This window comes from Rhinatrema bivittatum, chromosome 1, assembly GCF_901001135.1.
Source record: "Rhinatrema bivittatum chromosome 1, aRhiBiv1.1, whole genome shotgun sequence".
NCBI classification, from domain to species: Eukaryota; Metazoa; Chordata; class Amphibia; order Gymnophiona; family Rhinatrematidae; genus Rhinatrema; species Rhinatrema bivittatum.
Window position 1 is genome coordinate 606,686,654 of NC_042615.1, and position 19,659 is coordinate 606,706,312.

At 41.7% G+C, this 19,659-nt stretch overlaps 1 protein-coding gene across 1 annotated transcript; it reads right to left on the minus strand.

Moving 5' to 3' along the window:
* Nucleotides 1-4,082: 4,082 nt before the first annotated feature.
* On the minus strand, nt 4,083-4,996 carry PRR16 (proline rich 16). Its single transcript, XM_029586121.1, has one exon. The coding sequence runs from the start codon at nt 4,947-4,949 to the stop codon at nt 4,245-4,247; it is 705 nt and encodes a 234-aa protein (XP_029441981.1). The 5' UTR covers nt 4,950-4,996; the 3' UTR covers nt 4,083-4,244.
* Between the last annotated feature and the right edge of the window lie 14,663 nt (nt 4,997-19,659).

Genomic DNA, 19,659 nt, shown 5'->3' on the forward strand with positions numbered 1-19,659 from the left:
ATTCTTATATCTTATAAGAATTACCATCATTGATGGGAAATTTGTTAGATCGCTTTTCCGGAAACCAGTTTGTTCAAATACCTATTTACACTTTTCCAGTGCACATCCGAGAAATTTTAAACGTAACTTACCAGTTAGTCAGTTTATTCGTCTCAGACGACTTTGTACTGATGTGCAGGATTTCGAGGTACAATCAAAAATGTTGCGTGACCGTTTTTCAGCCCGGGGATACCCTCGTTCAAGTATTAGAAAGGCCTATTTACGTGCAAAATATTCGCATCGCGAATGGCTTTTTTTGCCACGACCAGCAGAAGATTCTTCACGTCATACCTGCATCCTACCGTATTCCTCAGTGGCATCCAAGATTCGTCAATCTATACTCAAGTACTGGCATGTTTTGCAAACCAATGTCATTTTCAATACACCGCCCCGTATTACATTTTCTCGCGCCATGAATTTAAAAAAATGTTTGGTCAAATCTGACACTTCTATGACATCACATACTTTGGATATGTCACCAGGCTCACATAAGCCCTGCAGTTCCTGTTCTGTATGTTCTTCCTCCTTGACAATTTCAGGTCAAATGATTGTTCCCTCTGGCTACAAAATATTTTTGAAACACCATACCACTTGTGAATCCACCATGGTCATTTATCTAATTCAATGCCCGTGCTCTCTAATGTACATTGGAAAAACAAAACGTCTGCTTAAGACTAGAATGATAGAGCACCGTTCCAATATTCGAAATGCTAGAGTAAAGGAACCTTTAGTATCTCATTGCACTGAATTAGGACATTCATTTGATGATTTACGCTTCTGTGCGATCGATCATGTCCCTGTATATTGGCGTGGAGGCAATCGAGAACGTATATTGCTACAGTCTGAACAGCGGTGGATCTATCGTCTAAAAACTGTTCATCCCTTTGGTTTGAATAGTGAACTGGACTTATATTCATTTTTAGGTTGAATTTCGGATCATTTTTGAATTCAGTATATTTTGACAGGTGTTCTGATATTCATTCATTGCTGATGGCTGACGTCATCCAAATGACGTATTTAAAGAGACGCTAGCCTCGGTTCGGGTTCCTCCATTTCCTTTTTTCCAAGATGGTTGAGACGTCTGGTCCCGTCTAAAACGGTAGCTGTGGTGTTACGAGATAAGATAAGTAATTCTTTCACCTTCCTACAAGTATGCAATGTCTTTTCTTTATTGATTTTATCTTAGATTTATGGCTCTACTTTGAAGTGTTTCCATACGCCCTGAAGAAGCTTACTCAAGCGAAACACTGGCCCGTGTAGGGCTACTTTACCACCTTATACATGAAAGAGTCATTTTTCATAATAATAATGGAGGACATTTTTAATTAATTTTTGAAAAAGAAAAAAGAAAAAATACTTTTTTGCATTAAAGTTATGATGAAGGTGAATGATAGATAAGACCGGTTAGTGTCTGCTTGAGAGTGACACATAACGTCAAGGCTTGCTGACACCTTCTTAGGCTAACAATTCATTTGTTATTTGGGTTCCACATTTTTGGGTGATTTAGATTATATGTTGTGGTTAACCGCCGACTCCTTTGTGTGAGTAGGGTAATTGAAGTCTCCCATTATTACCGCACTACCAATTTGGTTAGCTTCCCTAATTCCTCTTAGCATTTCACTGTCAGTCTCACCATCTTGACCAGGTGGACGGTAGTATACTCCTTTCACTATAGCCTTCCCTGACACACAAGAGATTTCTACCTATAAAGATTCAATTGTGCATTTAGTCTCATGCAGGATGTTTATCCTGTTGGACTCTATGCCATCCCGGACATTAAGCGCCACACCACCTCCCGGGTGCTCCTCTCTGTCATTGTGATATAATTTGTACCCCGGTATAGCACTGTCCCATTGGTTGTCCTCCTTCCACCAAGTCTCTTAGATGCCAATTAAGTCTATGTCATCATTCACTGCTAAAAATTCTAATTTGCCCATCTTACTTCTTAGACTTCTAGCATTAGCATACAAACATTTCAAAGTTTGTTTTTTGTTTGTATTTTCATTCTGCTTTTTAATTGATAGGGATGTTAGAATTTTTTAGCTCAGCTGAGTTTTTAGTTACAGGCACTTGGACTACTTTTCTTATTATTGGAACCTCACTGTCAGGATGCCCTAATTCTAATGCATCATTAGTATCCTTTGAAGATACCTCCCTCCGAACCATGCGCTGCTGAGCGACTGTCGGCTTTCCCCTTTGATCTAGTTTAAAAGCTGCTGTATCTCCTTTTTAAAGGTTAGCGCCAGCAGTCTGGTTCCACCCTGGTTAAGGTGGAGCCCATCCCTTCGGAAGACGCTCCCCTTTCCCCAAAAGGTTCCCCAGTTCCTAACAAAACTGAATCCCTCTTCCTTGCACCATCGTCTCATCCACGCATTGAGACTCCAGAGCTCTGCCTGCCTCTGGTGACCTGCGTGTGGAACAGGGAGCATTTCAGAGAATGCTATCCTGGAAGTTCTGGATTTAAGCTTTCTACCTAAGAGCCTAAATTTGGCTTCCAGAACCTCCCTCCCACATTTTCCTATGTCGTTGGTGCCCACATGTACCACAACAGCCGGCTCCTCCCCAGCACTGTCTAAAATCCTATTAGCCCAGATACCTCATGGCTTGTAGTATTGCTAGGATATGCTTACTTTATCTGCCACTTTTTTTCTCATCAACTTGTTGAACAGTGCCCAGTCTATCAGTCAGCCTGCACTGACCCAGATGGTTTCTATGGAGAAGCAGCCTACTGGTACTAATACAATTACCCCATATCATGCAGTATTGTTGCTGAAAATTTGTGCTTCTTTTATTCACCTTTTGTTTTCTCCTTCTCATCTCTCCTCTTGTCTCTGTTCTCCAATGAAAGATTACAAACTTCCAAGCCTATTTATACATTACCCTCTATACCTGTCACAAGTATGCTTCAACTTGGTCACAGCACTGGTTGGTTTCTACCACCTCTGTTGGTAGGTTATTCTTGGCAAAGTAGTATTTTCCCATGTTTCCCCTGAAGCTTCCTCCCTCCAGCTTCATAGCATGACCTCCTTGCCCTTCAAATTCCTTTTCTATGTAAAATTCCTCCTTCCTGTAATTTACTAAAGCCTGGCAAATATTTGAATGTTTCCATCAACAGTGAGGGTCATTTTGTAAAGCATTTTCATAAGTAAAACAGAAATGACCTTTTAAAAAGATTGCTCGCTCAATATGGAGGTAAACTTTCACATGAACAGAACATGTGCATGTAAGTTTATCCAGACTGAGTGGAGGCCTTCCATGAGGGAAGGAGGAGTAGGAGAGGGGTTTGCTCGCTCATTTAACAGAAAGATACATGCAATATTCCAATGTCTAACAGAAATAGATATTAAGATCTGGAGAGGAAACATCAACATGCCATTTGATTATATAAAAGTGTTACTAACATTTCCATCTGAAGAACATTTGGACAAACAGTAATCTCCAGTGGTAAATATTCTCTGATACTACAGATTGGTTTGACACTGCATAAACAAATAATTACCACTACAGGTAAAACATTATCAAGATGAGCTTTCAGACTAACTTTGACCACAGTTACGCAACATTTGTTCAGTAATAAAAGGTTTCTTCTGTATTTATTTATTTATTTATTTATTTATTTATTTATTTATTTAAGGGTTTTTTATATACCGGGGCACGTTAAAAACATCACCCCGGTTCACAATGTAACATAACATAGCAACAGGCTTTACAATAATTTAGAGTAGGAAGAAACATTGAGGCAACTAATTCAACTTGAGACAGGTGGTTACATATTCACATATTTTAACTATTCACAAGGTGACAGGTATATAGGCGGTTAGGGCAGGTAGTAGGATGATGGGGAGGGTGAGAGGGGAGGAGGATGAGGGGAGGGTTGGAGGAATGGGAATGGGAATGGATGGGAGGTCATGGTTGTTAAGTTCAATAGGGCGTGTTTTCATTCTAGATTCATTATTTAGGTTTGAAATTCCAATTTACAGTAGCTTCAAATGCACCATGATTTAAAAAAAGAACAAAATATATTTTATTTCACTTACCTTGTGATTATCACATTTTACTGATTGCAGGGTATATTTGGACTTTTTATTGCTTTAGTAGAAAGTGCTCAATATCTAAATCCTCATGTTCATGTAAAAAAACAAAACAAAACAAAAAAACAACTTCTCCCTCCAAGAAAAGAACAACAGTTTTTCAAGTGGCCTATATCACACTGTTGTAGTGGTTGACTTCCTCAGTATGGTTTTCTGGGGTTTTGGTGCAATTGGTGGAGGCACAGTTGCAGGTCTGAGAGTAGGAAAATTATTACTTGAACTTATTCCCAGCCCTCCGTTTTCTAGAGGGAAAGAAGGGGGAGGAGGAGCAGGTGGTAGGGGTGGACAGTGGTGAGGAAGCTTTCCTGGCGTGTGGACAAGCTCACTATGAAGGTGAATGTCCTTGTTCTTTATATCATATCGAACATCACAATCAGGGCAATAGCCATGGTACTGTACTTTTTCACTAAAACGTACACGTTCTCGTGTTGCAGTCTGATGACACCTGTCCTTTTCAGGCCTATGCATCAGAGGCTGAAATGAAACTTTGTCCAAATTATTTGCGGGCATACAAAATACATCTCCATTTGGAACCTTGTTTGCTCCTCCTGGTAAGCCTCCATTTCGAAGCAAAGTCCCATTCGTTTTTACAGGGTTTGATGAAGGGACTGATCTATGTAAATCTTCACACTTTACAGGAGTCAGCCGTGGAGGGGGAGGTGGTGGCTTGGGTTTCCTAAGTACTGTCAGAATGGCGGATGGATGAACTGGAGGCTTGATGAGTGGTGCATTGGCTCGCACTTTGATCTTGTCCAAGCTGGATGCAGTTGTGCTGCTGGAGCTGCTGTTGAGTGTATCTGTTTTAGAGCTGTCTGTCATCTCATCCTCCAGCTGCAGATCTGAAGTCAGTGTGTCAATCTGGTCCACCACCTGCATGGAAAATCACAATACATCAAGAGGACATCAAAGTCAAGGCTGAAGATTGATAAGAACTAAAGGAAAATAGACCCTGGCAAAACAGCAAGCTTCCATTAGAGGTATTTTTTAACTGTTCTCTATAATACAGGAACATTAGAACACTTTAATATGCAATAACCTTTAAAAGTCTGAATAAGCCCCTTATTTTCTTCTCTTTTGCTGTTCAAATCCACTTTAATTAAAAACTTCAAAATGGATAATCCCACTGCATGAAAGAAAATGACACTTTAGCCTGTCTCCACTACAATTCTGAAATCTAAGGATTTACCTACTATAATACTGCCAGACTCTTCAAGTAAACTATAAATCTTTCAGTAATACTGCTCAACTTCTTTTCACAGAGGTGTGATGAAAAACGTAATCTCAACACGTAATGGACATGTTCAGAATCCTCCTCTAGTATGTCAAATTCTTTTCTAGTTGACTTGTAGCAGGACTTCCATTTCTTATATTCCCTTTTAACAGATTCAGTATTTCAGGATTTAGTATTATTTCTTGTAAGGTCTTGATAATATCTAGTTATGTGCAGTCCAATCTGCAATATTCATTAATATGAATCATCTCTCCTGATGTTTCTGGAATATTTTATGAAAAACTGAATGCATGTTTCACTATATTTATGTACCGAGAGAAGCAAATCAAATAAAATTCGTACAAAACGTTTTAGCCTGCAACTAGATACAATGTTTACGTGCATGTTACAATGGAACTTAACAAACTATGCAATACATTTTACAGAGGGCACCCTCAAAAGCATAACCTCGGTACTGGACATTAACAAAGAAAAGGATGCTGGGAAATTTCTCATGCAAATCATTTCAAATTATGATATGTAGTGGTATTACTAGATGGTGTCATTCAGAGTCCAGTGGCCATGCTGGCAGGAGGACTCTGCAGTTGCTTCTACCAGTGATGAAAGAAGACACATTCGGAAAGGTAAGTGTCCATTTTGGTGAGCTGGATGACGGTTCTTGTAGTCTCTGGATTGAGCCATGCCATTGCTATGGAGGATGGGGTGTGGCATGGGTTGCCATATAGTGAATTATATGATGCTGGGATGTAAGAGGATATGTATATGCTTTGTGGGGCTAGGGAAAGACACCCCCCCACACACACACACACATACATACACACACAGTAACTGAGTTAAGTAGCATGAGGAATTTTGACTGGCAGCATGCACGCAGAAAACCTGATCCAAGGCACATGTTATACTTTTGTTGTCAATAAACCCATAGTAAGGAACATGCTTAAGGAACTATTTACTGTGTATATGTTAAAATCTCATTTGTAGTCTGTATGGTAATGAAGGCAAACAAATTTGACCACATAACACATGGTCTAAAAACTCTACATTAAATCCCAGCATTCTATCACATTAAATTCAAATCTTAGTCCTAGCCATATAAAACCCTCAAAGGCTTGATCCTGACCTACATTAGGGACAGGGCCAGAGGAAGAATTAGGCAGACTAGGCAGTCAACTAAGGTGCCGGAAGTGGGAGGGGTATTAGAATTGGAGATCAGGGTGGCAAATTTGAACAGAGTGGCAGTGACAGGAGACATGGGTGAGGTACGGATGTGGAAAATGCAGTGGCGGTTGGGAGAGGAAGAGAGAGAGAGAGATCATTACTGTCTAGAGTGGCTGCTTAGGGATCTCTCTGCCCCTGCACATCTATGTGCCCTCTGTGCTCACAAATAGGGATGTGAATCGTTTTTTGACGATTTAAAAAAATCGTCCGATATTTTTTAAATCGTCAAAAATCGTTAGAGTGTGTGATACAATAGAAATTTTCCCGATTTATCGTGAAAAATCGTTACTCCCGTTAGTGTCAACTAACGGGAGTTATTTGGGGGGAGGGCGGGAAAACTGGCATACCAAAACAACCCCTAAACCCACCCCAACCCTATAAAACTAATCCCTTACCTTCCCCCACCCTCCCGAACCCCCCCCCCCCAAAACTTTTTATGAGTACCTGGTGGTCCAGTGGGGGCACGGGGACCGATCTCCCGCTCTCGGGCCATCGATGCCATTTTGGCTGCCACTCAAAAATGGTGCCGATGGCCCGATAAAAAAAAAACCCACCCGACCCTTTAAAAATGACCCCTTAGCTTCCCCCACCCTCCCGATTCTCCCAAACATTTTAAAATTATCTGGTGGTCCAGTGGTGGTCCCGGGAGCAATCTCCCGTTCTCGGGCCGTTGACTGCCACTCATAAAGATGGTGCCGATGGCCCTTTGCCCTTACCATGTGATAGGGTATCCATGCCATTGGCCGGCCCCTGTCACATGGTAGGAGCACTATAATGAGGCTCTAAATCTGGTTGGGCCAAAGAGCTGTCCTAAATTTATGATAGCCGACTATATTCAATAGTTAAGCTCCATTATTGAATATACCTCCAAAGTTAGCTAACTTTGCTACCTGGACTATGTCTGAATATGGACCTCATACAGATTCGTATAGTCAAAACTACATATTTTTTATTTGAAAAATTACCTGTGAGTAAAAGGTACCCATGAATTTATACCAAGACAGCTAGTTTGATTATTTCCCACTTAGTACATAGACCCCAGATATAAGATAAACTGACACTGGAATCCTCACCGCAAAATAAAAGCAGCTGGTAAAGAGGAAAAAAAAATGCCTTTATTCAGTCCATAGCAGCTGAAAATGGAGAATGTGCATGCTGTCCCCAAACCAGTTTCACAAAGATATGTGCTTCTTCAAAGAGTCAAAGGAAAAGTAGGAGAGGGGACAGTACCTTAATGGCAGGAAAAGAGGATCTAGGAAAGGTAGAGGAGACTGAAACTGATGTTAAATTACCTGGAAATAAGAAATACAAGAAAGAAGTTCCATGTATCTATTTGAGAAGTACGCTTTAGAAAAGGTAATCAGTATGTCACATCCCAATCACAAAGCTATGATCACGTCTCTATTATATTTCACTTGCAATTAGATTTTCAGAGTTTCTCTAATTCCTGGTCAAAGGGAAAATCAATTTAAAAGCAATTGCTCTGTACCGCTCAGCAAATGTTATGAAGCAATTTTCAAACAGCCTGCATCACTGCAAACTATTCAGGTGGTTTTAACCTTTGTGCTTTGCACAAAATTTTAAAGCAAAACTACCCAGATGGTTGTTCTATGAAAACCAACAAGTGCACATGTTAAGTGCACATATTTTGAAGCTGCTGTTTATGTGAGTGATGTGGGGGGGAAAGGGGACGAGGAAGAGGGTAAAATAGCAGGTACCCATTTGAAATTCCATTTGGCATGTGCTGTTTCCTCCTCTGTTCTCAATACACTCAGAAGAACACCTCTTTTTCCCATGGCTAGCAGTGTGCGTATTGTCAAGCTGATGCAACACTGTGTGCTGGCTGCAGTGCATGGCTCAACACGTGATTGGACACGTGTTTTGGATGCGCATCTATAACTCCCAAAGCAAAGCGGGTGTTAGCGCATCCAAAAAGCACGTCCAACCGAGCACGTAGCTAATAGTGCTCATCACGTGCAAATTCATGTTGATGAAGCTATTAGCTATTTCCTGCAATGCAAAAAAAAAAAAATTAAAAATTAAAAATGTGTGCTCGACGTGCACATTTTTACCCTCAAAAATTAACGCCTGCCCCGGAGCAGGCGTTAATTCTTGAGAAGCCCAAAATGTTTACAGAGAAGCAGAAAATCCTTAAAAAAAAAATTAAAAAGTATGCCAGCAGTCGGGTTAGGAAAAAGGGACGCTCAATTAACAAGCGTCCATTTTCCTTACTTGCTGACAGCCACTACTCGTGGGCGCCCACTGCCGAGGAGGTGCTAGGGGTGCACAATTTCCCCTGGTGCCTCGTTTTTACTGTGGCAGCCCATTTAAATATTACATCAGGTGTCCCGGAGAGGTACATTGGTGCATGTTAGGAGAGCGGCGATTAATTATGAGCGCCCATTTTCCACGTGACAATATTGCTTCGGCCTGTTAGAAACTGCATGCATACCAGCAATTGCTCTGAGAAGGGCAGTTTTCAATCAAGCCATTTTGCCTGCATATATTGATATTAATCCACATAAATGGCTGTGAAAATTGCCCCTTCTCTCTGGTTTGCAAAAGAATGAACATTCATTGATGGCTGCAATCATAATATCAACAACAAAGAGAAAAGGAGTTGATTTTCTTTTACGCACACAGAACACAGTTTTATGCACGTGAAAAGTTCTTACAAAATAGAATGGGGCTCCGTGCATCTAAAGGTTCCCATGTACCCTAGTTCCACGCATACTTTTGTTCTAACAGAAGTAAAACCCTCCAAGGGGCAAAACTGGGGCAGAGCTGTAACTTGCACACACAGGGGTTTATTTTAAAAGGCCCACACACAAAAGTATTTGGGCCTAGCGCGAGAAACTCGTATTTTAACATGGGCCAGTTACATGCGTATATGTGAACAAACCAATCCGCAAAAAAGGGCAGGATCAGGGTAGATCAGGGAGTTCTAGGGCTTGGCCAGCGTTTATGCATGTAAATTCATATTTTAAATCTGGTGGCCGCAGCTGTTAGCTGCAAACATTTTCTTCTGCTCTTGATGAAGTGTAAGTCTGCATAAATCACAGCCTGGGTGAGGGATCTGAGTATACTGAGGGGAGTGCAGGCTGAATAACCAGAGGGGTCTGGATGACCTTGAGATAGACTGGGCAAACTGGAGGACTACTTGAAAAATGGGAATGTCCTTCACATGAGCATGTTTTAAAATTCACTTACCAGCACGTAAAATAGCCTACAAAGTCCTAAGGAAGATATGCAAAACTACATTTTCTCATATAACCACTTATACTTATGATGGGTGTATTTTAAATCTTGTAAACGCAATTGCTTGCATTCCTGTGTATATGTGTTTGTGCAGGCATACACACATATACAGGTGCCTGTGTGCTTGTTTTATAGTTACTGTCATAATGTTTTTATTTTTAAAAGTATCAGGTGAGTTTTCAAGGGAGTTTTGCATGGAAATATAATATTCTATTGTAGCAATTTTCAAAAGCCATTATACCCGCGTTAAGTGCACTTGATGTGGGTAAAACCTATGGAAAATTCAATGGCATATATTGTAACAATTTTCAAAAGCCCACTTACATGGATAAAGCACATTTACACATGTAAAACCCAGTTTTAAGCATGCAAATGCTTTTGAAAATCAGGCCCTATTTGTGTAAGTTTACTCACATAAGTGATATCCTCTAAAGAGGAGATAAAAATGTTCACGAATTAATCTATTCACATAGAAACATAGAAATGACAGCAGAAGAAGACCAAATGGCCCATCCAGTCTGCCCAGCAAGCTTCACACTTTTTTTTTCTTTTTTCACACTTATCTGTTTCTCTTGGCTCTTAGTAACCTTTTGGTTCTATTTCTCTTCTACCCCCGCCATTAATGTAGAGAGCAGTGTTGGAACTGCATCTGTTAAATATCTAACTTAATTAGTTAGGGGTAGTAACCGCCGCAATAAGCAAGCTACACCCATGCTTATTTATTTACCCAGACTTTGTAATTCAGTCCTTGTTGGTTGTTGTCTGTATATAGATCCACTTTTCTTCATTCCCCCTGCCGTTGAAGCAGAGAGCTATGCTGGATATGCGTGAAGTATTGGTCTTTCTCCCCTGCCATTGAAACAGAGAACTATGCTGGATATGCGTGAAGTATTGGTCTTTCTCCCCTGCCGTTGAAACAGAGAGCTATGCTGGATATGCGTGAAGTATCGGTCTTTCTACCCTGCTATTGAAGCAGAGCGCTATGCTGGATATGCGTGAAGTATCGGTCTTTCTCCCTTGCCATTGAAGCAGAGAGCTATGCTGGATATGCGTGAAGTATCAGTCTTTCTCCCCTGCCGTAGAAGCAGAGAGCTATGCTGGATATGCATTGAAAGTAAAGTATCAGGCTTATTTGGTTTGAGGTAGTAACAGCCATAACAAGCAAGCTACTTCCTGCTTTTTTGTGAATACAAATCTTTTTTTCCACATTTCCTCTTGCCGTAGAAGCTTAGAGCAATGTTGGAGTCACATTAACCATGTGTATGTTTATTGAATAAGGGTATTATCTCTAGGCAGTAGCTGTCATTCCCGAGAGCCACCCACTCTTCATTCACGTCCTCTAGACTTTATGGATCCACAGTGTTTATCCCATGCCCCTTTGAAGTCCTTCACAGTTCTGGTCTTCATCACTTCCTCAGGAAGGGCATTCCAGGCATCCACCACCCTCTCTGTGAAGAAATACTTCCTGACATTGGTTCTGAATCTTCCTCCCTGGAGCTTCAAATCATGACCTCTGGTTCTGTTGATTTTTTTCCGACAGAAAAGGTTTGTCGTCGTCTTTGGATCATTAAAACCTTTTAAGTATCTGAAAGTCTCTGCTCCTCCTTTCCTCCAGGGTGTACATATTTAGATTCTTCAATCTCTCCTCACAAGGCATTTGATGAAGACCCTCCACCTTTTTGGTCCCCCTTCTCTGGCCCACCTCCATCTTGTCTCTGTCTCTTTAGAGATACGGTCTCCAGAACTGAACACAGTACTCCAGGTGAGGCCTCACCAAGAACCTGTACAAGGGGATAATCACTTCCCTTTTCTTACTCGATATTCCTCTCTCTATGCAGCCCAGCATTCTTCTGGCTTTAGCTATCTCCTTGTCACATTATTTCGCCGACTTTAGATCATTAGACACCATCACCCCAAGGTCTCTCTCCTGCTCCATGCGCATCAGCCTTTCTCCCCCCATCGAATACAGTTCATTCGGATTTCTACTCCCCATATGCATGACTCTGCACTTCTTGGCATTGAATCTCAGCTGCCATATCTTCGACCACTCTTCCAGTTTCCTTAAATCCCGTTTCATTCTCTCCACTCCTTCCAGCGTGTCCACTTTGTTGCAGATCTTAGTGTCATCCGCAAAAAGACAAACCTTACCTTCTATCCCGTCCGCAATGTCGCTCACAAAGATATTGAACAGGACCGGTCCCAACACCAATCCTTGCGGTACACCACTTAAAACCGCTCTCTCTTCAGAGAGAGTTCCATTTACCATCACACATTGTCTTCTGTCCGTCAACCAGTTGCAATCCAGGCCACCACCTCGGCACTCGCTCCTAAGCTTCTCATTTTATTCACCAGTCTCCTATACGGGACTGTATCAAAAGCTTTGCTGAAATCCAAGTAGATGACATTGAGTGCTCTTCCTTGATCCAATTCCTTGGTTACCCAGTCAAAAAAGTCAATCAGATTTGTCTGACAGGATCTTCCCCTGGTGAATCCATGCTGCCTCTGGTCCAGCAATTCTCCTAATTGTAGATAGTTCACTATTCTCTCTTTCAACAGTGTCTCCATTACTTTTCCCACCACCGAAGTGAGGCTAACCAGTCTGTAGTTACCAGCCTCTTCTCTGTTCCCACTCTTGTGAAGCGGTACCACGACCGCTCTTCTCCAATCACTCGGCACCACTCCTGTTTCTAGGAATCTATTGAACAGGTCACAAAGTGGACCCGCCAGTACATCTCTGAGCTCCCTCAGTATCCTGGGATGAACATCATCAGGCCCCAATGCTTTGTCCACTTTCAGTTTCTCCAGCTCTTCCCATACATTCTCTACTGTAAATGGAGTTACATCTACTCCACTCCCCTCGTTTCTTGTTAACTAGTAACGGTCCTTTTCCAGGGTCCTCTTTAGTGAACACAGAACAGAAGTTTTTGTTTTATATTTCTGCCATTTCTTCATCTCTCTCCACTCATTGATCCTTTCCACCTTTCAATTTCACTATACCACTTTGAACTTTTCTCTTTCACTGATATATCTGAAAAATGTTTTGTCACCTCTCTTTACGTCCTTGGCAATCCTCTCTTCCGCTTGACTTTTTGCTGTCTTGATTAATTTCTTCATTTCCCTCAGTTCTACCAGATATTCTTCTTTGTGCTCCTCCCTTTGGGATCTTTTATATTTCTTGAACGCTGTTCTTTTGGCCTTTATTTTGTCAGCCACCTCCTTTGAGAACCAGATAGGTTTCATTTTTCTTTTGCTTTTCTTTACTGGACTAATTACTCAAGCATATTTAAAACAAATTTATATGTAGGTTTGCTTTGAAAATCATGGCTATATTCTATGGGCCAGATGTTCAAAGCATGTTTAGCATTAGATAACCAGATAAGTATGACTTATCAGGCTATGTAGCAGGCGCTGGATATCGGGTGATGTTCAGCAGCTGCTACATAGCCAGATAAGTTGTGGGCAGGCAATGGGCAGATTGGGATGGTGCTACTTAACTGGATAAGTTATCTGGCTAAGTAGCAATATTCATCCATAAACAGATATGACTTATCTGCCTAAGTAGCACTTGCTACAGGGATATTCAGCAGGATAGCCGTGCTGCTGAATATCCCATCCAAGTCAGTTGATGTGTCTGTCTATCCAGCTAACTTAGAAAAATGGATAGGTTTTCAATATCTACCCTAAGGTGTACAAGTTACTCTCAGATTTTACCCCTATTGCAGAGTTATAAAATTGTCTTCGCAAATACCAGTGAAAATCCATAATAGCAAATTTTAATGAAACAATAGAAGACCTAAAATTTAAAAACTATAATAGCATGCAAAATAACAAAGTGTAATAGAGTGGAAAGGTATCCTGTCACATATATACATGACAAAATATTTTTTTTCTTAGGAGCACATATTCTGTGATATTAAAAGAAGGAAAAAAGATGAAATATGAGCCTTCCAGAAATGGAAAAACCAATAATGTGAACATGTGAAACAAGAAATCAATGATGGTACATTAATTTAAACTTTTTATTTTGAATATAAATAATATAATATACAGAGTGTGTGTGAGTATATACAATAACCCCATCTGGACCATCTAAGCAGACATTATGGGGACTGATATTCAAAAAGCCACTATGGTAAAGTTAACTAGCTTATTTTAACAGGTTAACTTTGTCTGGATATTAAGCTGCAGCTAATCAGTTAAAGTTGTGACTGAATATCTGATTAAATCTACCCACACATAACATGCGAGGGTAGATTTAAGGCAGCCATTTGTGTGATCACACTTGCATGGATAAGTTAAGAAGGTTAACATTGAATATCTTACTAAATGGCTAAATTTGAAATCCCTGCCTCCGGATACTCCCGAACCCAGTCCCTTTTTGTCTCAGACTGTGGGATCAGAATGTCAGATTGGTGCAGTTTACTCACTCAGGTGTTGTCTTTATAAAACAATTTTATTAGAGCAAAGGGGCTCAAAACAAGGATCAAAAGCAAAGAAAGATAGCAATGCAGAAAACACAATGCAAAGTGAATCTAAAGATGCCTAATTAGGCTATGCATAGTACATTAAATAGAAATAGCCCCCATGGTAAACTTAAGGAAACCGTAAAAGTGCAAACACAAAGAAGAAAAAAAAAAAAGAAAGAAGAACAAGCAGCCTGCTAAGAGGATCCCAAGGTCACAATAACCAAGATCAGATGAAAACAAATACTTAGCATATACATGATTTTATTAGATTAATAAAAAAAGAAAAATAACCAATCAGTTAACTAAGTGCTTGTAAGGGATTATATAGGAAACTCCCTCAGAACACTTTAAAGGACCGGCCATTAATATCTGGGCAGGTCCTCCTGAAGAACAAAGCCCCGCAAGAGATTCTGGGCTGAGAGAGACTCCCCTCACTACAGGATGAGAAGCCAAGGCCTAGAAGGGTTAGAGAGGCACCAAGGAGAAGGCAGGAAGACGACTGATGTGCAAATGTGTTAACTGCTACAAGGACTGCAAAGGTGAGCAGTCTTTCTCTTTTTGTGCTCTATATTTTCATCTGTAAATAAACTTGGTGTGTAGGAACCAGCTGGAGTCTGCTTCTTTTTGTCCTCCTGACTGTTTCCCAAGCTGTGGCTACTCCTAGTTATCACATATGGTGGTAGCAGTGGGACCCTCCTGATCTTCACAGGAAGTACAGACAGGAACCCATAACCACAGATAAAAAAAACCCAGAGAATTTTCTTTTTTTTCCTGGAAACTGGCAGTTCCAATAGCCAAACCCAAAATACAACAGGCCAAAGGGGTGTAGCTTCGCTGCATTGACAGGGTCTGTTCAGTTAGTAATTGCCAGATGGACCAGAATGTTATTTTTTTTCTTTCTCTCTCCTTCCCCAGAGAGACACAAAGGCACACAGTTTGCAAAGCATAGTTTTGAGAGGCAAGAGACATGGAACAATTGTTAAAACTCCTCGTTGCTAGACAGTAACAACTACAAATTAACATTCATGGTCAAACTGGCCAGCAGTAGGTGCTACTAGAACAAATGATATAGCAGCAAAAGCTGCTAAATGAGATAATACTGTGTCGCACTCAGGCCTAGGCCGCAGCTCCTGCATTGACCCAATGGATGAATTTTTTGTTTTCAAAATGAAAATGGAAAACCAACAAAATTTAGTCTGATTTTCAATAGTTTGCTCTGAGAATGAAATTAAAAGAAATATGAAATTTCAGCTCATTTTCTATTTTGTTTCTCCTGAATGCCCATCCATAATATGCAGCATCAACTGCAGAAGGCACACCCACTAGCATTGGCATTAGGGGCAGGTGGGACTACTGGCCTGGGGACTCCTTCTGCCACTCCACGTAAAAGCCAGATAAAAGCAGTTGAAAAGGGAAAGACTTTTCCCTAGCTGATCCCATGGCCCCATTCCAGCAGTCAGATGGCAAGCCAGCAGGCCCCAGCACTTGTCCGAAGTGGCAAATCACCATAAAGGAAATGGGGGTGGTGCTCTGTACCACTGTCTTGGGGCAAGAATCAGGCAGCATTAGGGTGACCAACTGCCCGGGTTGGAACCGGACAGTCCGGTTTTCTAATCGCTTGTACAGTGTCGCGTTACAAGGGTAACCGGAATTATAAAACAATGTCAAGGCAGCAGGGCACCTTAGCCTACCTGATTGGCCTCTTGCTTGTTGCAGGAGCCAATCAGATTAACTATAGCTGTGGTAAGTGGTGGAGTGGTGCACCTATCAGCTGCCTGCTTTTTAGCTGGTGCAGCCACAGAAGAAATGAGAGGAAAGAGTCCAGATGCATGCTCAGGCTGAAAGCAAGACATTTCTTTGTTACTGTCTCACTCTCAGGCAGACTGAAAGCTGCAGCTCTCTGCAAAGTTGATCTAAAGTCTATGCCTTCCTCCCTCCATCAGGTCTCACTTTGGCTTCAGCTGCTTTAGCCTCATACCCCTCTGCACTGCTTTCCCCAACCCCCTCTCCCCATTATCACCTGTTTTCCATTCTCCATCCACTGCTGCTGGTGTCCTGGCTCCATCTCAAAGGCTTCACTGCAACCCTTCTGCCTCCTTCACCTGATGTCTTCAACCTCTCTATCCCCCCCCTCCCAATTCAGCCCCAACCCTGCATGTTTCTCACTATGGCCCCACCCTCTGTGAACCCTCACACCTTCTTGGGCTATCCCAACCATAGGGATGTGAATCGTTTTAGGACGATTAAAATTATCGTCCGATAATTTTAATATCGTCTTAAACCGTTATGGAACACAATACAATACAGATTCTAACGATTTATCGTTATAAATCGTTAGAATCGTGAGCCGGCACACTAAAACCCCCTAAAACCCACCCCCGACCCTTTAAATTAAATCCCCCACCCTCCCGAACCCCCCCCCCCCAATAACTTAAATAACCTGCGGGTCCAGCGGCGGTCCGGAACGGCAGCGGTCCGGAACGGGCTCCTGCTCCTGAATCTTGTCGTCTTCAGCCGGCGCCATTTTCCAAAATGGCGCCGAAAAATGGCGGCGGCCATAGACGAAAAAGATTGGACGGCAGGAGGTCCTTCCGGACCCCCGCTGGACTTTTGGCAAGTCTCGTGGGGGTCAGGAGGCCCCCCACAAGCTGGCCAAAAGTTCCTGGAGGTCCAGCGGGGGTCAGGGAGCGATTTCCCGCCGCGAATCGTTTTCGTACGGAAAATGGCGCCGGCAGGAGATCGACTGCAGGAAGTCGTTCAGCGAGGGTTCCGGCGCCTCGCTGAACGACCTCCTGCAGTCGATCTCCTGCCGGCGCCATTTTCCGTACGAAAACGATTCGCGGCGGGAAATCGCTCCCTGACCCCCGCTGGACCTCCAGGAACTTTTGGCCAGCTTGTGGGGGGCCTCCTGACCCCCACGAGACTTGCCAAAAGTCCAGCGGGGGTCCGGAAGGACCTCCTGCCGTCCAATCTTTTTCGTCTATGGCCGCCGCCATTTTTCGGCGCCATTTTGGAAAATGGCGCCGGCTGAAGACGACAAGATTCAGGAGCAGGAGCCCGTTCCGGACCGCTGCCGTTCCGGACCGCCGCTGGACCCGCAGGTTATTTAAGTTATTGGGGGGGGGTTCGGGAGGGTGGGGGATTTAATTTAAAGGGTCGGGGGGGGGTTTTAGGGGGTTTTAATGTGCCGGTTTTTCGATTTTTCGATTTTTCGATTTTTAACGATTTTTCACGATATTTTACCCCCCCAAACGGCAACAATACGATTCCCTCCCCCTCCCAGCCGAAATCGATCGTTAAGACGATCGAGGACATGATTCACATCCTTAATAGGGAACTGGAAATGAAATTATTACCACAGCTTTAAGCACCTATTCTTCCCATCTAACAAAGCATGCTGAGTTGAAGTGCACCTGCCGTGGAGAGAGGAAGAAGAGGAGGTGTGAAAATTAGCGGCATGGTATCAATCGCTTCTCACCACTGATCAAGGCTGCTGCAGTCTTCCTATCCACTACCTATGTAAGAGAGCAAGCCCACAAGCTGGGGAGGACAAAGAGGATATATGCTTTCTTTTGCCTTTTTTTTTTTGGGGGGGGGGGAGAGTACACTTGAGCCAACCTCTTACTCCCATCCCATGGTGAAATATATGCCATTTCTTAAACATTTCCAGAATGTAATTATTTAGGTAATCTTACCATGCAAAAAAGAGTGAAATAATTTAGATTTTGTAACTGTACTGTAATCCAATGTGGGGATATTGATTTCTGTTGTAATATTTCTAAATCCTATCAATAAAGCTTATTTTCACTAAAATAAAGTCTTTGAAGGTTATTCTTTCTCTATGGTAAACTTTCTTTCTATACAGTCAAATACCACATTCCCACATGACAGGCCATGTGAATTCCTAATCAAAATAATATACTTTCTTTTGATATAAATATCAAACTCTCTCGCCCTTGAAAAAAAAATCACTCTTACAAAACCATTTTATAAGACATAACTGTAGTTAGTCATCACACTGTAACTATAGCAAGTGGGATTGTTAATAAAATCAGGTTAGTGGATAAAAGACTTCTATTTCCTGGATGGTCAGCAATCGGTGGATATTGATTCAACGTGTGAAAGAAAACCCAAAAGTTTCTGCTTAGGTAATTTTAATGCTCAATTCCATGCTCACTTTCACAGGATGATTGATTGAACAGGTATGGTGGCGACAGTCATGAAAGAGGAGCCTCTTGTCTCCTTTCTTTATGATTTAGGTAGAATGGACTGAGATTGCGTCACTGTTCTAGCTAAGTAGAATTTATATGGTTTTGCACTGATGTCAACTAAAATTCAAGAAAAAGAAATATGAATTAGCCGTGTTACACAACCCAAAGTCCTTTAGAAATCAAAAGTCAGAAAAATAGCCTGGTTGCAATGAATAGCCTGGTTGCAATGAAGCCTGTTTTACCAGCAGACTGATTCCCCCAGTGATTGGTGAGATAAGTAAGAAAGACTGAGAGGGAGAGGGAAGGTACTAAAAGAACAAGTGATTTGCTCATGCATCGGAGATAGCATCAAACATGCATCCCAGGGAAAAACAAATAATTTTTCCATAGCACTTTGCAGGGTTATTTATACTAAGTAATTTTGGCCATGGCATCGGTGAATGCACTAAGCTGGTAGGATGAGCACAAGTTGATCCAGTGCTCTCAGAAATAACAGATTTGATTGGTTTGGGCATGCAAAGGGAGACTGCGGCATAATGTCATGCTGTTATCCAAATGGGCGTTTGTGTGATTACACAAAAACAGACAATTCTGCAACAGCTGCTGAACAAATTCTAAATTTCTTGTTGCATAAGCTTTTAAAGCTTTGTGTTACAATTAATAACTGGCAGTCCATTGCCTCTGTGGAATACAGTTTGGGCATCTGGGCCTTTCTGCTTCAATACAATAATGTAGATTAAAAGGATTGCACTGTTATATTTCATTAGGATCACTAAGTCCTCTAATGTCTCATTCAATCTAAAGCAGACAACTTTAGTTGATGTATGGCACAGCAAATTCTTCCTACAGAAAGAATGTACTGGGTTACATCACATTATAATTATGCTATCTATAAAAATGAATCATATTCCTATGTGAGCTGATAATGTGCAGGTAACCATGGTTACAGTTGTTCATTCTCATCTGTAACTCTCATGCAACAGTCTTCCATAAATATTAGACCATGGTGCCATTGTTTAGGAGAGGGAGAGGAATCAAGTCATGGGAAGCCTGGTGTCTTCACAAACTAGAGGTGCTCTCACACAATGAAGTTGTATCAAACTTGAATACAGAAGAAACAATGCTAGCAATGCAGCATAAAGTAA

What these genes read in the sequence shown, in the direction of transcription:
- PRR16 (XM_029586121.1), bottom strand. Translation starts at nt 4,949, where the DNA reads ATGACAGACAGCTCTAAAACAGATACACTCAACAGCAGCTCCAGCAGC.